This window comes from Hevea brasiliensis, chromosome 14 (assembly GCF_030052815.1).
Source record: "Hevea brasiliensis isolate MT/VB/25A 57/8 chromosome 14, ASM3005281v1, whole genome shotgun sequence".
Taxonomy (NCBI): domain Eukaryota; kingdom Viridiplantae; phylum Streptophyta; class Magnoliopsida; order Malpighiales; family Euphorbiaceae; genus Hevea; species Hevea brasiliensis.
This window is the reverse complement of record NC_079506.1, coordinates 90,572,917-90,593,971: the sequence shown is the minus strand read 5'-3', so window position 1 is coordinate 90,593,971 and position 21,055 is coordinate 90,572,917. Positions and strand designations below refer to the sequence as shown.

The window sequence follows — 21,055 nt, the reverse complement described above, 5'->3', positions numbered from 1 at the left end:
TCTATGAATTTTATGCAAGGATTTGAAATAATACTTTGATACAAAATGATTTTTAATTTTTGTGTTATTTTTATTTATTATATATTTTATACACTCTATTATACATGTGTATGAATATTTTATTAATGTATTATGATTGGCCCCCAATAAAAATTTTATGGCTCTACCCCTGTAAATCAGAACAACATTTTCAATGTTTGAACTCATCTCAAATTTAATTATTACTATTTCGATAATACTCGAACACATTTAATATTATATTTTAATTAATAACATATGTAAAATATGTTTTTTTTATTAATAGTTTATATTTTAAAATTTTTACAATTTTATAAAATATTTAATTCCTATTTATTTAAATAATAATACATAAAAAATTTATAAATATTATTATAAAATATGTATTTTATATTTAATTAATTATTTTTATAAATAAATTCATGTATTTAACATATAAAATTCAAATCCAACAAAAATATTATTTTTTAAATCTAAACACATTTCAAACCTTATCATATACTAACCGGAATTTGTATTAATATTCCGTCCGGTCGGATATTTTCATTATCATCTCTACCATTTATGTGATCATAGGAAAATGACATCAAGGCTTTGTTTGGGAGAGAAAGAAAATGAACAGAAAATAAAATTACATGCAACGAAAATGGAGAAAAAGATTGCAAACAAAGCTTAAAAGAATCTTTTGCGAGTGGCAAGCATTTTACATTGACATTGACGAGCCAAATAATTAACGTGCGCTGCATATTAAAGAATTATTGCCAACACAAGTACCATCTTCTACTTTTCAAACTCACTCCTCTCATCTCATCTTTGCCGGAAAGAGACCATGGCTGAAATGATCCTCAGTTTCGTTGTGGAAGCAGCTCTGTCCAGGGTGTCTTCGCTCATGGCCAATGAAATCATCAGTGCTTGGAAGCTCAACGACGAGTTTAAAGGCCTTCAAGACTCGCTCACCATGATTCGTGATGTGCTTCAAGATGCAGAGGAACAACAAACGGAAAAAGAATCTGTGAAGCGCTGGCTGAAGAAGCTCAAGGAAGTAGCTTATGATGCTGAGGATGTCTTTGATGAGTTAGCCTATGAGAATCTTCGACGAAAGGTTGAGATGCCAGATCAACCGGGAATGGAGGTACGCAACTTTTTTTCATTCTCCGAAGGCATTCGTTATGTCAAAAAGGTTGCGTTGCATGTCAAAATGGTCCACAAAGTTAGGAAAGTAAATGAATCGTTGAATAAGATTAAGAACGAAGCTATGGGTTTTGGACTTCAAGTCTCATCTAGTGATAGAAAAATGCCTCAAATAGATTTGGATCGGCTGACAGACTCAGTCCTTGACAACCCAGTTGTGGGGAGGGAAGCTGATGTCTCTAAGATTGTGAACTTGCTGAGTCGTTCCTGTGACCAGCAAGTTCTCACCATTGTTCCCATAGTGGGGATGGGCGGTTTGGGGAAAACAGTTTTAGCTAAATTGGTATGTCAAGAAGTAATAGAAAAAAAGCTTTTTGATCTTAAAATATGGGTTTGTGTCTCTGATAACTTTGATGAACAAAGAATTTTAGGGGAAATGCTGCAAACTCTCAATGCAAATATGGGTGGGATGACCAACAAAGATGCAATACTTCAACAACTTGAAAAGGCATTAGAAAGCAAAAAGTTTCTACTTGTTCTTGATGATGTTTGGAATAATGAATCTGATAGGTGGGATGAGTTGAAGACTCGTTTGATAAGAATTAGTAGAAACAATGGAAATGCTATTCTTGTAACAACTCGTACCGAGCAAGTGGCATCAATAGTAGAGACTTCTACTCATTACAGGCATAAACTGGGTTGGTTATCCGATGATGAATGCTGGTCCATTATGAAGGAAAGGGCACTTAGAAGTGGAAGAAAATCAATCCCCACAGACTTGGAGGACATTGGAAGGGAGATTGCCGAAAAATGTGGAGGAGTTCCATTAGCTGCAAAAGTTTTAGGTGGGACAATGGGCTTCAAAATGGACAAGGAAGAATGGTTGTCTATTGGAAACAGTAATGTTTTGAGTAAGGGTAACGTTGAGTCTATATTGAAACTAAGTTTTGATCACTTGCCTTCACATCTGAAGTCATGTTTCGCATACTGTTCAGTTTTCCCGAAAGATACTCAGATAGAAAAAGAACAATTAATTCGGTTGTGGATGGCTGAAGGTCTTGTAGGGATATCTAATGAAGATGAGGCCAACAAGTACTTTAATGCCTTAGTTCAGAATTCCTTTTTCCAAGATGTTGAAAGGGATGAATATGAGAATGTTAGATGGTGCAAGATGCATGATCTTGTGCATGACCTTGCACTGTCACTTTCAAACTCTGAGACGCTGACTTTGGAAAATTGTTCTGCTGTTGATGACATATCATGCATTCGTCGTTCATATGTAGATAGGCAAAATGCAACCATTTTAATGGAATTTCCAACAGGCGGTGCTAAGAAGTTGCGTAGTTTACTCATGAAGGATATTGAGTTTGATGGATCTTGGAAACTGAAAAGCTTGCGTGCCCTACACTTCATGAGTTCTTATGATATCAAAGAGTTGCCATCTTCAGTTGGTAAGTTGAAACTTTTGAGATATCTCAACATCTCATTCACTAATATTGAAGTGTTGCCTGAATTCATCAGCGAGCTCTACTATTTGCAAACATTAAGATTTCTTAAGTGTCGGTCACTTACAGTAGTTCCTAGAAACAAAATATGCAATCTGATCAGCTTGAGGCATCTTGATTTTGATAATAAGTCTCATATGCCATCTAAGGTGGGGCGGTTAACTTGTCTCCAAACACTGTCATTGTTTGTTGTGGGTCCAAATAGGGGAGGTAGCATTCAAGAACTAGAATGCTTACACCAAATAAGTGGGGAGTTGGTAATAAATCATCTTGAGGAGGTGAGAGACAAAGCAGAAGCACAGAAATCAAACCTACAGGAGAAAACGAAATTAAAAGCCCTTACATTTGAATGGAGTGATGTAATAGAAAGAAGCAGCAGCAACAACGATGAGGAAGTGTTGGAAGGTCTTGAGCCTCACCCAAATATAGAGAGAATAAAGATAAAGAATTACAGGGGTGAAAAGTTCCCGCCGTGGCTGTATAAGATGAAAATAACGAGTGATTCTGTCACTGTATTCGATAATTTGGTGGAACTTCAATTGTTGGAGAGTAGGTGTTGTAAAAAACTCCCAAGGCTTGGACATCTTCCTCGTCTTAAAATGCTCAAAATAGAAAAAATGAATATGATCAGACGTATAGAGAATGAATTCTATGGAATTGACACTGGAAGCAATGGACAACGGGGACCTTTTCCAGAATTAAAGAAATTATTTTTGAGTTATATGCCGAATTTAGTTGAATGGGAGGCACCAACTGTAGATAAAGGAGGCGAAACAGCTGTGTTTTCTTGTCTTGAAGAATTGAGCATTAGTTATTGTGCTTTGTTGACAAAAATTCCGTTAAGTGATCTTCCATTGCTTCAAAGACTGGAAATCCTTAATTGTGAAGAATTGATCTATTTATTCAATGAACTTCAGTCCTTCCAGTCTCTTAAAAGCATTAAAATTGGATGGTGTAGTAAATTAACTTGTCTTCCAAGTGGGCTGAAATCCTTCACTTCTCTGAAATCATTGGAAATAGATGAATGCCGTGAGCTGACATCGGTTCCCGAATATTTAGGAGAATTTCGTTCTCTTAATGATTTACGAATAACAAAGTGTCGAAGTTTGATTTACTTCCCAAAGACGATGTTAGGTAGGCTCACTCGATTGAGGCAATTAGCAATTGGTGGTTTCTCTAAGGAGTTGGATTCTTTCCCTTATCTGAATTCAATCCAAGACCTTCCATCCCTTGAATCCTTAACTATATATGGGGATTATTATGGTGGAGGTAGAACAAAGTCTCTGCCAGATCAACTTCAATGCCTCACTGCCCTTAACTCATTGTCTATATGGGATTTCAATGGAGTGGAAGCTTTGCCAGAGTGGTTGGGCAATCTTTCCTCTCTTCAATCCCTTGAAATTTGGAATTGTAAGAATCTGAAGTATCTACCTACAGCTACAGACATGCAACGGCTCTCCAAATTAAGGAATCTCCGCATTGCATATTGTTCCTTCCTCGGGGCAAATTGCGCCAAGGGGAGGGGCTCTGAGTGGCCCAAGATTTCTCATATCCCAGACGTACGCATAGGTAAGTTTAGCAAGTTGAACCAAAATAATTTGAAATTTTCTCCCAACTTAATTTGTCCTTTCTTCTATGCTCACTTTTTACACCAATGATCCATTCCATCTTCTTTTCTTTTCCAGATGAGTACTTATAGATCATGAAGGAAACGATGGGGTGAAAAAAGTGTAGAAAAGAATATTCTCTTTGGTGAGTTTGATCTGTGTTCCTCGAATTTATAATGCTCATTCAGGATATGTATCATTATTTGTGCTAATCCTCATATCTTATTTGGGTCACCAAAAATTGCAGAGCTCTGTTGTTAAGGACACTGAACCTATTTTACATCTGAAATCAAGTTTTAGGTAATTCAATTCCTTTCATGTGCAATATCAAAATTGAAATTGGATATAATTTCTAGATTCTATACATTGATTACGTAGCAGAAGGCAGAAGGTCATGCTGACTTATGTGCAGAAGTTGCAGTTATGTTTGCAAACGTTGAGGCCTGTAAATTTGTGTTAAAGTTTCATATATATGGCGCAGGGAAAGATCTCATATTGGAAGGGCTCAATCATTTTTGAATTCTTGGTGGATCTCATGCAATACTATGGTGTGGTATAATTATTAATGTCTATCCAAATTGTTTTTACACTCAATTAAACCTCCTTACTTGAAAAATCACTTCATGTTTATTGTTACAGCATTAAATTTTCTGGCTCCATTTCCACTCTCTTTTTTTTTTTGGTGATTTCCTTCACAAAGTAGCTGTGGAATGAAGAGAAAATATTGGAAGATGGACCTCCATACAATACTTCATGAGGTAATTTTTGTAGCTGGAGACCATTGTTATTCCATAATATAAAATCCTTTTCAGAATTTATTTTCCATATTTTGAATTTGAAAATTAGTAATCTCTAATGACCAAACTGATGCGTCCCAACCGCAAGTGCACGGGTCGTACAAGTAGTATAGAAAAATATCGATCCCACGAGGAGTTGTGTTAATGATTGAATTTTCGATATAAAAGTTGACTAAATTGAAGTATTTACGAGATTAAAATGATGAATTAATGGGTAATGGGGTGTGAAATCTAAATGTGCAAAATTAATATTCTATTCAACAATGTATTAATTAAACTAAAATTGCATCAAATAGAAATAAGCAAGTTCAAATATGGCAATATTTAAATTGGCAAATGATTAAATTCGATTAGAAATTAACAATGGTAAAAAGGCGATTCCGGAGTTCGGGATTTCATATTCGAGCTATTTTGGGATTTTAAATTGGTTATCAAATCTTTTGAAACTAATTGGTTTTAAGGAGATTAATTCTTAAATCCTTTGAATTCCCTTTCGAGTGAGACAAAGAGTGCCTTAATCAAACTAATCCTACTTTCGTGGAGTTAGAATTAATTAAGACCCATTAAGTTCTTTAATTAATCTATGAATCCTCTTAATCCTTAGCCTATTTCTAGGTATTAGTTAATTAAGTCAATTTCACGATTATCTATCACAAGGCCTTCTCCTTTCGATTGCTTCAACCATGGATTAAGAACATTACTCAATGGGATCCTACATTAAGCATGTCATTAAGCATACAAGAAATGAATAAAACTCATTAAGACCACAAAATATAGATTACCCAATCAAAATCCACAAAATATCTCAAATATTACAACCTTTACTCCAGAATCAAAAGTAAACTACTCACTATCCATAATGCTTACAAGATATGATGAGTTTAAATGGAAATAAAGCTTTAATCTAAGCTAAGAAGTAAGTAATTAAACACTAGAAATGTAGAAAAGTGTAAAGAAAGAAAGAAATCTGCAAATCTTAGTTGAAAATGGTGTGGAAGGTGAAATGACTCCTCAAATTCTGCTTAGTCTCCTCCTTTCTTCCTTTGCTCCTTTTTCTCCCCTTCTAAAATGAGAAAATGGGACTATTTATAGCATTTTTCTGACATGGAGCCCTAAAATAGTATGTTCTAGGAGGAATACATTAAGGGAATCTTACTTGACTCATTAATGAACTCTTTATGGGTGCATAAGTGGGTGCATAAGTTATGCGATCCCTTATGCACATTCAGTGGTCAGGTTACTTATGCATTTGCATGACTTAGTGCATAGGTTATGCACAATTTCGTGAATCTGCATAAGGGAGGTGAGAATGTGCATAAGGCATGCGATCTCCTTATGCACATTTCGGATTACTGGAGCAGTGTTCTTCCTCCTTATCTGAGCTGCATAGCTTATGCGACAAGTTATGCAGTTTAGTCAATGCATATTTGACTTGAAAACTTGTTTTTGGCATCTTTTGCTGTAGAAGACACTCCTCAATGGCAAAATTCTCTTTAGTCCTTCAAAAACACCATTTTCCTACAAAACAAAGTAAAAATTACAAATTAGTGCAAAATTGACAACTATGAAAAACTAACTAATTAACTAATGAAATGAGCTAAAAAATGACTAATAACCAAATAAACTGATTATGAAATTAGACCTAAATGACTATGCAAAATGTGTGCATCAAATACCCCAAACTCAAGCTTTTGCTTGTCCTCAACAAACTTTAAAATTTGATGCAAATTTTTTAGGTGTGAATTATCCAAAGATATATGAAAATCAATAATTAAGTTAATTTAACACACATTTATCCATACCAACAAACAAAATAAACATCATACAAAATGCAATGAATTTATTGCTTATCAAGCTTTCACGCTTAGCCATCAAGTCAATTATCATTCAAATCCCCAAACCAACTAATCAAAGAGAGAGTCATGCTCAAAAGGTATTCGAGAACAATTGATAACCAAAGTATCTCAACATGGAATGATAGAATTGAATGAATAGATGAATAGTTTTCCAATCCCATAGGCAAATTCCCTACTCCTATCTCCACTAATGTAGCAAGTACTATCAAGAGATCAAAGGTCTTTTTAGGGATGTAGTGGGGCCATGGGGTTCAAAATGAGACTAAGAAGAAAGATAGGTAAAAGGATTCAAAGCATGAGAATATTTTCAATTTTGAAACATAAGGTACACTTTATTATATATATATATATATTTTTATATGGGAGAGAAGAATACACAATGAGGATTGTCAAGTGCTAGCATAGTTTACAAAACACATAAAATGGAGGGACATTTTGATACTTTAACTTGTATTTTGTATTTTCTTTTGATGATTGTCCCTAAAATTGCCACCCCCAAACTCATTTCTTTTGATACTTTGGGTGGATTTCTTTCATTTTGAATGGCAATAGTGAAAAGCACATATACTAGCACTTTTACAAGGTGACAAGTATTTCTTCTCCCTTTTATTGTATTTTTTTCTTTTCTTTTCTTTTTCTCTTTTTTTTTATGTACCTAATATTGTAAATAATTATTCTCATGAAAAGGGTTGGAGTGTTTGGTTCATTGGCTAGGTAATAATAAGGGTTTCAAGAAAAATTAGGGGTAAAAAGGCTCAAAGGGGTTTGCAAGGATAAATTTTAGTTAGGAAAAGGGCCAAAGGTTTAAAATGAGAAGGTTTAAATCAATGAATGCCTAATCATCTCTCTTTTCAAGTACAAGCTGGTATTTCGCCTTGAAAGGTTTAGAAAATTTGTTCTAGGATTGGTGAGACATCATTTGACTACCTTATATCCAATAATTCCCTCTAAACACTTCCATCTCCAAATGACTAGTTGGGTGGCTTTTTGGCTAAGAAGATATAGGCAAGGGATAGACACTTCAAAACCTTGCACCTTTTAGGAAACTTTCAATCCACAAACCCAACTAAAAGGTGAGTCAAATCACTTTCATAGGCACATTTTCAATACTCAAGGGATTTGGCAAAAGATTTTAATGCATGGTGTATGATTCCTAAAATGAGTAATGCATGAACTAAATGGAGGAAGTCTATTTGTATGAAATTTGTACAATTTCTAAGTGATGTATAATGTGTGTGTAAATGTGTAATGAATATGTATGGATGGATGTATATGTAAAATATTTACAATATATGTAAATGAAATGGGATGAGATGCTCTTATACTCAAAATGTAAAAAATAAAGCTAAAAATCAAAATGTGCACCCCCAAACTCAAAATTGGACATTGTCCTCAATGTCTCAAATAGTAGATATCCAAAACTCAAAGCAAATAATATTGAAAAAAATAAGAACAAAAAGAAAGAGTTACCTGGTATGAGAATTCAAGGTAAAGGGATGCATAAGAAGCTGCACAGGTTATGCGGAGTTAAGTGCTGTCCAGAACATGTGCATAGGTAAGGTGCATAAGCCATGCAGTGCTGCATAAGAGGCAATAGATGTGGCATAGGCTATGCAGGACAGTTGCATAAGGGAAAGACAACACATGCGATTCTGCGAAGTAGCGAAAAGGGTTACCTGAGCTATGCAAAGGTTATGCATGAGAAATTCATAGGTATGCAGTGTATCTGAAGCTTTGCATAGGAATTGGCAAGGGAAATGTACAACCAGCGGTAAAAGTATGGAAATATAGGCAGTATGGGCAAATATGTACAAAAAGGCAATAAGTGCAATAAAAATCAAAGAAGACAAATGTAATAGCTATTCAATAAAACTTCAAAGGAAGCAGAATTTAAAAGAAACTAATTGAACAAATCAACAAAATCCAAAACAAAGTATAAATGTTTGAACATATTTACAAAGAAAAGGTCCTACAAGATTGAACAAAAGTAAACTAAACACTAATCTATGTCTATTGTTTTTCCTTTGTCCAAGGATGTTGCTAAAGGTGAGTGGCTGCTGTAGTGTCGAAATGATGGTGCGGAGGAGGTGATGGAGGTGGGGTGGCATGCCCGGAAGATCATGAGTTGCTTCACCATTTCCTTGATTCTTCTGTTTGTCCTGGTTTCCATGACAAGGTCAAGCAGGTTGCTCATGGCGATCCTTTAGTGTATCAAGACCCTTTGTCAAGCTTCCTATCCACAAAGTAGATATCATCACTAAACTGTCGAGGTAGGTGAATAAGGCTTTAGTGTTGAATGGAGGAGGTCTTGTGGATGAGGTAGGTTCATTGTAGGAGGAATGGGTGAGCAGAGGTAGCTGGAGTGTCTGAGTAGGTGAGGGTGGGGTAGGGGTAGTAGGGTCTTTGTGGGGCTGGTGTGAAAGGTTGGGTTTACGGTTGTGTAATAGGCTCGATTTAGTTGCGGGGTGGCGATGTCATCAAAATATGATAAATGGAACCTGTTTTGGTTAAGTGTGCGATCAAAATAGGAAGTGTCCTCAAGTCTTTGGGATTGAGTGCTCTGCGAGATTAAAGCCAAAATGTTTGGCTATGTGATGATGAGTCCACCCAAAACAATGTCACCAATGGATTTGGTGGCAATATCGACACATGTTCGCAAAGAAGTAACACAGGAGACACCTTAACTTTGTGAAATGCACACCATAACATAAAAGTTGATTTGCCCACGGCACAGAACTAGTCCCTCTGCCCAATATGGTGCTAGCCATCAACCTATGAATAAACCTAAGTGCGAGGTCAAGGATTTGGGATGTTTTGGACCTACCGAGAGAAGGTTTGGGGTTGGTTTGTTATGATTCTCCAAAATTGGGCGGGATTCGGATGCCCTTATTGGCTACCTCTACTCCAGTATGTGGTACTCTAAAGAACCCATCAATTGCAAAACCAAAAATGCTATGAAATTGATCCAATGACACTCTCTATTTTGCCCCAAGCATCTAAATGTCATAATTGGCTTATGGTCTACATCATGCAAGTTGAGGGTAGCGAGAATGAAGAAATAAACTCCAAAACTAGAATTGGATAAACTACCTCTTGCTTATGCACAAATTACATCCAACCCATACCGTCAAGAAATGCAACTACATTATCAAATAAACCCGAGATTGTAGAGCATCACAGATATATACCTAGTAGGTTGTACCCTTCTATCTTTGAGTCTTTTGAAAGCGACTTTTGAATTGTATCGAGGAGAGGCCGGGGTAGCTTTGATACAAATGGGGTTCTTTGGCTGTCCTTTTCTTTGGAAGAAGGTGTAGAAATGGAGCTTTTGGCTTTTTAGGAGGTGGCTCAGAAAATGGGGTGGAGTGGGTCTTTGCGTTTGGACGGAGGAGGAGCAGAGGACATGGGTCGCCGCAGTTTGGATCGGATTTTGCGTTTGTATGTTGTTGATGGAGGTGGTGGTGGTGTCGTTTGTGGTGGAGGATTGGAAGGGGGATGTATCGAAGACAATGGAGTGACTTCAAGAGGAGAGGCGGGGCGGGAATGTGGAGGGGAATCCATGGTCGATTGGAATAGAGATGGAAATGTAATGGGATTTAGGGTTTCGTGATGAGGCGATGGAGAAGATGGGAGAGAGATGGCGAGAATGCAGGAAAGAAAATGAGGATGAAGGGCGGTCGTGGGTTTCAAGAGTCGGGACGTGGAGGAGGTGGGAATGGCCTTTGCAGAAAATGAATTTGACTCGGGTTGTAGGAGATTGCAAAATGAAAAATGATTTATGCATAACATGCGTGTTTCAAAAAGGATTTATATTTCAGAAAAGTGCTTATGCACAAGTGCATAGGTTATGCACTGTCCTTATGCATGTTTCGGTGACCCTGAAATGGTGAGGAGCGAAGTCATGCGGGAGTGCATAAGCTATGCACTCCCCTTATGCATCTCTCGGCAAGAATTGTTTTTCAGAAACTTGGGTCATGCAGATGTGCATAGGCTATGCACTCTGCTTATGCACTCTGCGGCAATTTTTGGGATTTTGGAATTTTGGTTATGCAGAAGTGCATAGGCTATGCACATTGCTTATGCAGGTCTCGGTAACTTTTGGGGTTTTCTGTTTTCTGGTTATGCAGGAGTGCATAGGCTATGCACTCTGCTTATGCACTCTTCGGCTGAATTGATTTTTTGGAGATCTTGGTTATGCAGAGGTGCATAGGCTATGCACCTTCCTTATGCATCCCTCGGCAAGAATGATTTTTCTGGGTTTTTGGTCATGCAGAAGTGCATAGGTTATGCACTCTGCTTATGCAACCTTCGGCAGAATTGGAGCTGTGGAATTTTGGTTATGCAGAAGTGCATAGGCTATGCACATTGCTTATGCAAACTTCGGCAGAGAGAGAAAATGAAGGATTTGAAGTTATGCAATTGTGCATAGGTCATGCACTCACCTTATGCAAGTTTTGACAGATATGAATTTTGACAAAATGAGGTTATGCGGTTGCATAAGCTATGCACTCTCCTTATGCACTTGCAATAAAGGTGAAAAATGGCAAGAATTTTGGTCATGCAGATTGCATAAGCTATCTGATTGCTTATGCACAAGTTTAACAAGATCAAGAATGCAATAGAACATGGATTGCAAGTGTGAAAGATACCCTGGAATGATGAAATATAATTCTATGAAGCACAAACCATGAGAAATTTTCACCAAAAACACATCAATATATTCAAAATTCATCAAAAGTGCATCACATAAGCATGTAAAAATGGATCCTACATAAAAGACCTTTGAGAGCTATGCCATTTTGACTCAAATTGCAAATCAACATTTAGCACATAAAACTCCATAAAAATCTGTATAAAGTTGCATCAAACCACAAATGAGAAATGAAATCTCCAAGATTTGCCAAGAAAATTCAACATTTCTACTTTGAATCCTACAACCCAAAGAAGCTCAAAGCGCAAAAATGACTCACTTACCACCATAATATCATTATAAGCACAAATATTAGAAAATTACCCACCCAACCTCACCAAAAACACATGTAATCTGCTGCAGATTCTATTGTTACGATGCATAAACGGATAGCAATTTCATTGATTCACCAACCTTTCTCCATTGATATACATCCAACCTCATCAAAAATACAAGTCATTGGCTGCAGACACCCTTTTTGCTGCAGATTTTATTTTCCTCTGCATGAACTAGATTGCGGCTCACGCACAGTTATGGAGCAAAAGCTTATCGATTCTTTTGAAGGACTAAATTTGTCAAGTTAAAATTACTTCCCCAATAGTTCTGACCCTTCTTCATTGAATTACATCTACAAGAGACAAAATTTAACAATGTCAAAAATTGAATTTGGGAGATTTAAGATAAAAACAAAATTAATGAAAATGAAAGTAAATCAACAAAAGCAAAATAAAAGGACTTGGGATGCCTCCCAAGAGGGCTAATTATAGTCCTTATTTGGACTTTTCATGAATTTATTTGAAAAGAGGTGAGGATTGGAGAGCTTGTAACACTTGCTCCTAGTATTGGGTCTCCAGTTAAGAAATCCTTCAATCTATGCCCATTGACCTTAAAATTCCCAGATTTTCACTCCAAATTTCTATTGCTCCATAAGGAAAACCTTAGAAACTCTATATGGACAGTCCACCTTGACTTGAGTTTTCCAGGAACAATTTCAATCTTGAGTTGAACAACAAAACTGAATCACCTTCTTTGAATTCCTTTTTCCTCGGATGCTTATCATGCCAAACTTTAGTTCTTTCTTTGTAAATACGGGCACTTTCATAGGCATCCATCCTCAATTCCTCAAGCTCATTAAGTTGTAACAACCTTTTCTCACCCTTGCTTAAGATCAAAATTCAAGGTGCGAATGGCCCAATATGCTCTATGTTCTAGCTCCACAGGTAAATGACAAGTCTTACCATACACCAACCTAAAGGGAGTAGTTCCTATAGGTGTTTTGTAAGCTGTCTTATATGCCCATAAATCATCATCTAGTTTGATAGACCAATCTTTCCGAGAATTGTTCCTTGTTTTCTCCAAAATATGCTTGAGCTCTCTGTTAGAAATTTCAACTTGTCTGAAGTTTGAGGATGGTATGGGGTAGCTATCTTGTGCACTACACCATACTTCCTCATTAAGCTCTCAAATTGCTTATTACAAAAATGGGAACCCCATCACTAATTATAGCCCTAGGAGCTCCAAATGCTCAAGACAAATTTTTCAAAAATTTTACTACCACTCTAGCATCATTAGTTGGAGTTGCAATAGCTTCCACCCACTTTGACACATAGTCAACCCCAACTAAGATGTATCTATTACCATATGAAGGAGGAATGGCCCCATAAAATCTATTCCCCAAACATCAAATAATTCCACTTCAAGAATATTATTTAGGGCATTTGATCTCTTTTGACAAATTTCCACTCCTTTGACATTTATCACAATCCAACACAAATTTCCTCACATCCTTAAAAGATTTGGCCAAAAGAAACCAGCTTGCAAAATTTTACTATTTGTCTTAGAGATGCCAAAATGTCCTCCATAATCGAAGCATGGCAATGATGCAAAATACTCTGGATTTCCTCTTGAGAATACATCTTCTAATTAGACCATCACAACATCTCCTAAAGAGTAAAGGATCATCCCATCTATAAAACTTCACTTCATGCAAGAACTTTTCTTTTGTTGCCATGTCATACCTAGAGGTAATATTCCACAAGATAGATAATTCACAAAATCTGCATACCAAGGTAGTTTAGCAACAAGAGAGAAAAGTTGTTCATCCAAGAAAAACTCATCAATAGGGATTTCATCCAATTCTTCACCATCCAGTTTCAACCGACTAAGATTGTCAGCAACTACATTTCGGCTCCTTTCTTATCTCTAATCTCCAAATCAAATTCTTGTAGCATCGAATCCACCTAATGAGCCTTGGTTTGGCCTCCTTTTTACGGAGCAAATACCTGATGGCTGCATGATCTGAAAATATAACCACCTTTGAGTCAATAATGTAAGGTCTGAACTTTTCCAATGCAAAGACAATTGCCAAAAATTCCTTTTCAGTTGTTGCATAATTTGTTTGAGCCTCATCCAGTGTTCTACTAGCATAATAAATAGCATAAGCCTTTTTGTCCTTTCTTTGACCAAGAACAGCCCCAATTGCATAGTTGCTAGCATCACACATAATTTCAAAAGGTAGGCTCCAATCAGGTGGTTGCATGATTGGTGCAGTGATGAGAGCTTGCTTCAACCTGCAAAAGGCATCCAAACACTCTTGGTCAAATTCAAATGGTGTGTCATTACTTAACAAATTAGACAAAGGTTTAGCTATTTTAGAAAAATCCTTAATAAAGCGTCTGTAGAACCCGGCGTGTCCTAGGAAACTTCGAATTCCCTTGACATTGGTAGGAGGAGCCATCTTCTCTATCACTTCAACTTTGGCTTTATCAACCTCTATTCCTCTGTTAGACACCAAATGTCCAAGCACTATCCCTTCCTGAACCATGAAATGACACTTTTCCCAATTTAACACAAGGTCAGTATCTGCACATCGCTGCAAAATTTTAGAAAGGTTAGCCAAGCATATATCAAATGAAGATCCATAAACAGAAAAATCGTCCATAAAAACCTCCATTATGTCTTCAATGAAATCTGAGAAGATTGCCATCATGCACCTCTGAAAAGTGGCTGGTGCATTACACAACCCAAATGGCATCCTTCTATAAGCAAAGGTTCCATATGGACAAGTAAAAGTGGTTTTCTCTTGATCATTTGGATGGATAGGGATTTGAAAAAAACCTGAATATCCATCTAAATAGCAAAAGTAAGAATGCCTAGCTAGTCTTTCCAACATTTGATCAATGAAGGGAAGTGGAAAATGATCTTTTCTAGTGGCAACATTTAATTTTCTGTAATCTATGCACATTCGCCAACTAGTCACCGTTCTAGTGGGAATTAATTCATTATTTTCATTTTTGACCACTGTCATTCCACCCTTCTTTGGGACAACATGTACTGGGCTTACCCAAGTACTGTCTGAGATGGGATATATGATCCCTGCATCAAGCAACTTCAAAATCTCCTTTTTAACAACTTCTTTCATATTTGGGTTCAACCTCCTTTGATGTTCAATAGATGGTTTACAATTTTCTTCCAATGTGATTATATGCATGCAAAAATGTGGGCTTATTCCTTTAATGTCATCTATGGTGTATCCCAAAACTTTCCTAAATTTTCTCAACACTCTTAACAACTTATCGACCTCTAAAGTACTCAAGTTTGCATTTACAATTCTTTGGATAAGTGTTATTAGTGCCAAGAAATTCATACCTGAGCTGAGAAGGAAGTTGCTTAAGTTCTACCTTAGGTGCATCTTCTTCCTTGAATGATGATTGCTTAAATTCAGCTTTTTCCTTTTGTGTGAGTTGAAAAACTGGAGCAGAAATGAATGGTGGATTTCCCTCTAAGTGTTGAGTATATGCGGCTACATGAGGGTTGTCATAGTCTATGCCTCCTCCATGAACCAAACAATTTTCAAGTGGATCTTACGGATATTTCTTTATGATTTGTTCTTCAACCAGCTCATCAATAATATCTACTCTCAAGAATGTTTCTGCTTCAGTATGATGCTTTTTATTAGTGTTATTGATATTGAAAATTAACTGCTATTCACCAAATCTAAGAGTAAGCTTTTCTCATTTCACATCAATCAATGCTACTGCTTTAGCTAGAAAGGGTCTCCCCAAGATAATTGGTATATTAGAATCTTCCTCCATTTCCAAGATGACAAATTCAACAAGTATATAGAACTTTCCAACCTTGAGGGCACATTCTCCAAAATCCCTTGGGATACTTGATTGTTACATCACTAAGCGAAGAGAAATGTGGGTTGGCTTTAGATCTCCCATGTTGAGCTTTTCATAGATAGAAAGGGGCATAAGGCTATGGCCCCTAAATCACATAGAGCTTTTGTAGAACAAGACTCTCCAATGTGGCATGGAATTGAAAAACTCCCTGGATCCTTAAGCTTTGGAGGAAGTTTCCTCTGGAGGATAGCACTACATTCTTCTGTCAAAGCTACAGTTTCATCATCTTCAAGTTTTCTCTTATTTGAGAGAATTTCTTTCAAGAATTTTGCATAAGAGGGCATTTGTGAAAGAGCATCAACAAAAGGCACATTTATGTAAAGTTTCTTCAAAACCTCTAAGAACTTCCCAAATTGCCTATCAAGCTTGGCTTTGTGAAATCTTTGAGGAAAGGGAAGTTGTGGCTTGTAGGGCTCAGGAGGTATATACTTCTCTTCTTTTTCTTCAAATTTATCCTTAAATATTTCTGCACTCTCTTTTTTTCCACTCTCATCAGTTCCTTTCTCATTTTCTCTCTTCTCACTTTGTTTTCACTCTTCTCATCATTTATAACTTTACCACTTCTTAAAGTAATAGCTTGACAATGCTCTCTTGGATTTTCTGGTTGACTTGGAAGCTTTCCAAAAGATTTGGCACTTGAGGAAGATGCTTGTTGTGCAATCTGGTTTTCGGCGATACTGTTGTGTGTTTGCATTTGTTCGAGCCTTGCTTTCACCTCTCTCATCTCCTCATCATGCTTATTTTGATTGGCAAGAATCTGTTGCAATAAAGCTTGATGGTGGAATTTCGTTCTTCTTTGTTTTGGTGGGGGTTCATATTTTCTGCTGAAAATTGGGCAATGGTTGCCTATTTCTTTGATATGGAACTTGACTTTCTTTGTTGTGGTTGAAAATTCTGATTTTGAACTTGATTTTGCTGATTGCCCCATGAAAAGTTGGGATGATTCCTCCAATTTGGATTATAAGTTTGAGAATAAGGATTCCCCATTTGCTTGTTTCCATAATTACCAACATATGCGCTTGTTCTCCATAATCTACTCCACGGTGGTAGTTTCCTCTGCATAAGCCACTTGTTGTGAACTTCCGGTGATGATGTTGAACTAACCAACATACTCAAATCTTCCATCTTCTTAGCAAGGACATTTGTAAGTGCATCAAACTTTGCATTAATCATGTTGAATGGATCAAGATCATACATCCCTGACTTGCCTTTTACGAGTTGGGTGGTCCTCTTGGACTACTCCAAAGATGAGTATTCTTTGCAATTTTCTCTAATAACTCATAAGCTTCATCTTCATGCTTAATGATGAATTCTCCTCTGTTTGAGCATCAATAATTCCTCTGATTGCGGGAGTGACATTTGTGTAGAAATTACGATTTATCATCCATTTTGGAATGGCATGATGTGGGCATAATCTTTCCAATTCCTTCCATCTCATCCATGATTCATAGAGAGTTTCATCTTCTCTTGATGCGAAAGATGTCATTTGATTCCTCGACTCTTGAGTTTTTCCAGTGGAAAATATTGTGCAAGAAATGCATCAGTTAGTTGCTCCCAATTTGTAATGGAGTTGTGAGGTAAAGAATCAAGCCAATCCAATGCTATATCTTTCAAAGAGAATGGGAATAGCTTCAATCTTGCTGCATCATCAGACACTCCAGGTTGTTTTTGCATGTCGCAAATCATAGCAAACTTCTTAAGGTGTGTGTGTGGATTTTGAAGGATGTCCTCCAAATTGAGAGTTTTGGATCATTTGAAGAACTCCAAAATCCATTTTGTAGCTATTCGCATCAATCCTTGGTCTTGCTATGCTCTCTCTCAAGTCATCAAAGCGAGGAAAAGCATGATCCATCATACTTCCCTAGGCACGTTTGCATTAACAACTTCTTCCCCTTGGGCTTCATTTTCATTGTTTTGACCATTTCCAGCATTACCAACACCAATTCTAATTCTTTCATCAGCCATATTTGCTTCAATTTCGGTTTCTCTCTCAGCTTCCTTCCTTTTTCTGGTTTCTTTCTTGTTGGCCTTGCAAAATTTCTCAATTTCGGGATTGAAAAGTAAGGTTGTGTCACTTGAGCTTCTAGCTCTTCTCATAAAAGATTAAAGTACACGAAAAGAACAAACAAACACAAAATGAAAAGATAACAAAGATAAAACTAAAAACAACTAAAATAATCAAGAATTCAATCTTAAACAAACAACTCCCCGGCAACGGCGCCAAAAACTTGATGCGTCCCAACCGCAAGTGCACGGGTCGTACAAGTAGTATAGAAAAATATCGATCCACGAGGAGTTGTGTTAATGATTGAATTTTCGATATAAAAGTTGACTAAATTGAAGTATTTACGAGATTAAAATGATGAATTAATGGGTAATGGGGTGTGAAATCTAAATGTGCAAAATTAATATTCTATTCAACAATGTATTAATTAAACTAAAATTGCATCAAATAGAAATAAGCAAGTTCAAATATGGCAATATTTAAATTGGCAAATGATTAAATTCGATTAGAAATTAACAATGGTAAAAAGCGATTAGGAGTTCGGGATTTCATATTCGAGCTATTTTGGGATTTTAAATTGGTTATCAATCGTGTTATACTAATGGGTTTTTAGGAGATTAATTCTTAAATCCTTTGAATTCCCTTTCGAGTGAGACAAAGAGTGCCTTAATCAAACTAATCCTACTTTCGTGGAGTTAGAATTAATTAAGACCCATTAAGTTCTTTAATTAATCTATGAATCCTCTTAATCCTTAGCCTATTTCTAGGTCTAAGTTAATTAAGTCCAATTTCATGATTATCTATCACAAGGCCTTCTCCTTTCGGTGCTTCAACCATGGATTAAGAACATTACTCAATGGGATCCTACATTAAGCATGTCATTAAGCATACAAGAAATGAATAAAACTCATTAAGACCACAAAATATAGATTACCCAATCAAAATCCACAAAATATCTCAAATATTAAAACCCTTACTAAAGAATCAAAAGTAAACTACTCACTATCCATAATGCTTACAAGATATGATGAGTTTAAATGGAAATAAAGCTTTAATCTAAGCTAAGAAGTAAGTAATTAAACACTAGAAATGTAGAAAAGTGTAAAGAAAGAAAGAAATCTGCAAATCTTAGTTGAAAATGGTGTGGAAGGTGAAATGACTCCTCAAATTCTGCTTAGCCTCCTCCTTTCTTCCTTTGCTCCTTTTTCTCCCCTTTTCTAAAATGAGAAAATGGGACTATTTATAGCATTTTTCTGACATGGAGCCCTAAAATAGTATGTTCTAGGAGGAATACATTAAGGGAATCTTACGCGACTCATTAATGAACTCTTTATGGATTTGCATAAGTGGGTGCATAAGTTATCTGATCCCTTATGCACATTTCTGATTCTGGGTTACTTATGCATTGCATGACTTAGTGCATAGGTTATGCACAATTTCGTGAATCTGCATAAGGAGGTGAGAATGTGCATAAGTATGCGATCTCCTTATGCACATTTATTGGATTCTGGAGCAGTGTTCTTCCTCCTTATGCGACTGCATAGCTTATGCGCAAGTTATGCAGATTTGTCAATGCATATTTCAGCTTGAAAACTTGTTTTTTGGCATCTTTTTGCTGTAGAAGACACTCCTCAATGGCAAAATTCTCTTTAGTCCTTCAAAAACACCATTTTTCCTACAAAACAAAGTAAAAATTACAAATTAGTGCAAAATTGACAACTATGGAAAACTAACTAATTAACTAATGAAATTAGCTAAAAAAATGACTAATAACCAAATAAAATGATTATGAAATTAGACCTAAATGACTATGCAAAATGTGTGCATCACAAACCAATGTAAGAAAATTAAGAAATTAAGATTACTCCATTCATTCAAGGAGATTAGGATTACTAATGGGATACTTTAAGATTCTTGTATGTGGATCAGTTCTCATAATCTTACTATTTATTATTAGAGATCGCGAAATGCAAGACAATACCAGATGCATAGCTGCATTGTTTTCTTTGCAATTTTCTGCTTTCATTTGAGCTATTTGAGCTAATTGGGAAAAGACGAGAAATTATTCAACTGATTAGCGAAGTAAATGAGACATTCTATTTTATTTCCCATAGATATTTGAACTTCAGTAATTGGTAAACTCTAATTACAATTGTCACAAATGAGCTGTTTGTTGTTGTGTTTTCAGCATGTCTTTGGAGCCATCAACTTTGTCAAGTGAAAGACCAAAAAAACTTTGGAGATTGATATTCTGGCCTTTTGTTAGCTCTTTGTAGGATTATGACTTCTAAATTTTGAGTTCAAGCAGCAAGACTGAATACAAAATAGAGATAAGTTTACATCAACAATTCCAGCTTTGAGCCTGTTCTCATCACGTTGCCAGCATCCTTCAGCTAAAACTGACTAGAGGACCAAGAAATCTCACTTTGCAATTGGGACGCATTAGAAGATGGAATGGAATTAGTGAGTTCAAGCTTTAAGAGTAGACAAAGCTAGTGATAAAGCTCCATGGAAACTCTCCTCTCTGCTCAACTCTTTCTCCTGCAATCTCTTTGATCTACCTCAGGTTGTTTTTGTCCATAAATTGAGGGAAGCAAGTATGGTTGCTGAATCTTTAGCTAAACAGGGTCAATCTCGTAAGCCTGATTTTGTGGCCTTGTTTTAGAATTGTTTTGGCTTCAGACTTTTTTCTTGTTCTACTATTTTTTCAGTTTGGTTGTTTCACTCCTCTTTTGCTTTGGTCTTATGATGTTCTCTGCTTTGGTGTTTTTGGAGTGAGGTGATTGCTGGTTTAGGTCGGGTTCTTTGGGGAATGCCTGTTGGCATGGGTTAGGTGGCAGCTCTCCTCACCTCCTGTATATTTCTTTTCTTCAATAAAATTTCTTGCTTACATATATTGTTAGATATGAGAAGGATGTGAAGTAATTCAATTTTTGCAGATAATCTCGATTATTGAATTGTATTATGTGTGTTACTAAACTTGGTTACTTCCTACATGTTGAAATGAATTGTAAAACACATATTACATCAGATTTCTTTGGTGTACTACTTTGAGACTGAACTTTGTTTCACAGACCGAAGAAAAAACAAGGAAATGAAATGAAATGAGTAAATACTCTGTTTATGTCATTTGAAGAAATAAAATGAAAAGGAACAAACAAATACAAAGATGAATTCTGCAGATGTTGTAATGCACTGATAGAATTGGTTGCTTAGTTATCATATAATGATTAAGATGCGGATGAAAGCTACTAAGATGGTT

At 36.3% G+C, this 21,055-nt stretch overlaps 2 protein-coding genes and 1 non-coding gene across 9 annotated transcripts in view; all 3 read left to right on the top strand.

Annotated features, from left to right (window-relative positions):
* LOC110670792 (ribosome biogenesis protein NOP53) overlaps positions 1–21,055 on the top strand; it is a 47,456-nt gene that overhangs the window by 13,338 nt on the left and 13,063 nt on the right. The gene's annotated exons all lie outside the window — the stretch shown is intronic.
* Positions 652–20,689, top strand: LOC110670790 (disease resistance protein RGA2). 7 transcript variants are annotated; one of them, XM_058133872.1, is made up of 6 exons: positions 652–4,223; positions 4,340–4,406; positions 4,509–4,561; positions 4,743–4,809; positions 4,901–5,019; positions 20,060–20,689. In XM_058133872.1, the coding sequence occupies exons 1-2, from the start codon at positions 848–850 to the stop codon at positions 4,351–4,353; spliced, it is 3,390 nt and encodes a 1,129-aa protein (XP_057989855.1). In that variant the 5' UTR covers positions 652–847; the 3' UTR covers positions 4,354–4,406; positions 4,509–4,561; positions 4,743–4,809; positions 4,901–5,019; positions 20,060–20,689. The 7 variants fall into 7 exon arrangements, with proteins under 7 accessions (XP_057989855.1, XP_021688699.2, XP_021688701.2 ...); XM_021833007.2 differs by having other exon boundaries at positions 19,982–20,689; XM_021833009.2 differs by having other exon boundaries at positions 4,743–4,814; positions 19,982–20,689.
* LOC131173538 (small nucleolar RNA R71) lies at positions 17,183–17,290 on the top strand. Its single transcript, XR_009143854.1, has one exon. It is a non-coding gene; the product is annotated as a small nucleolar RNA R71 (small nucleolar RNA).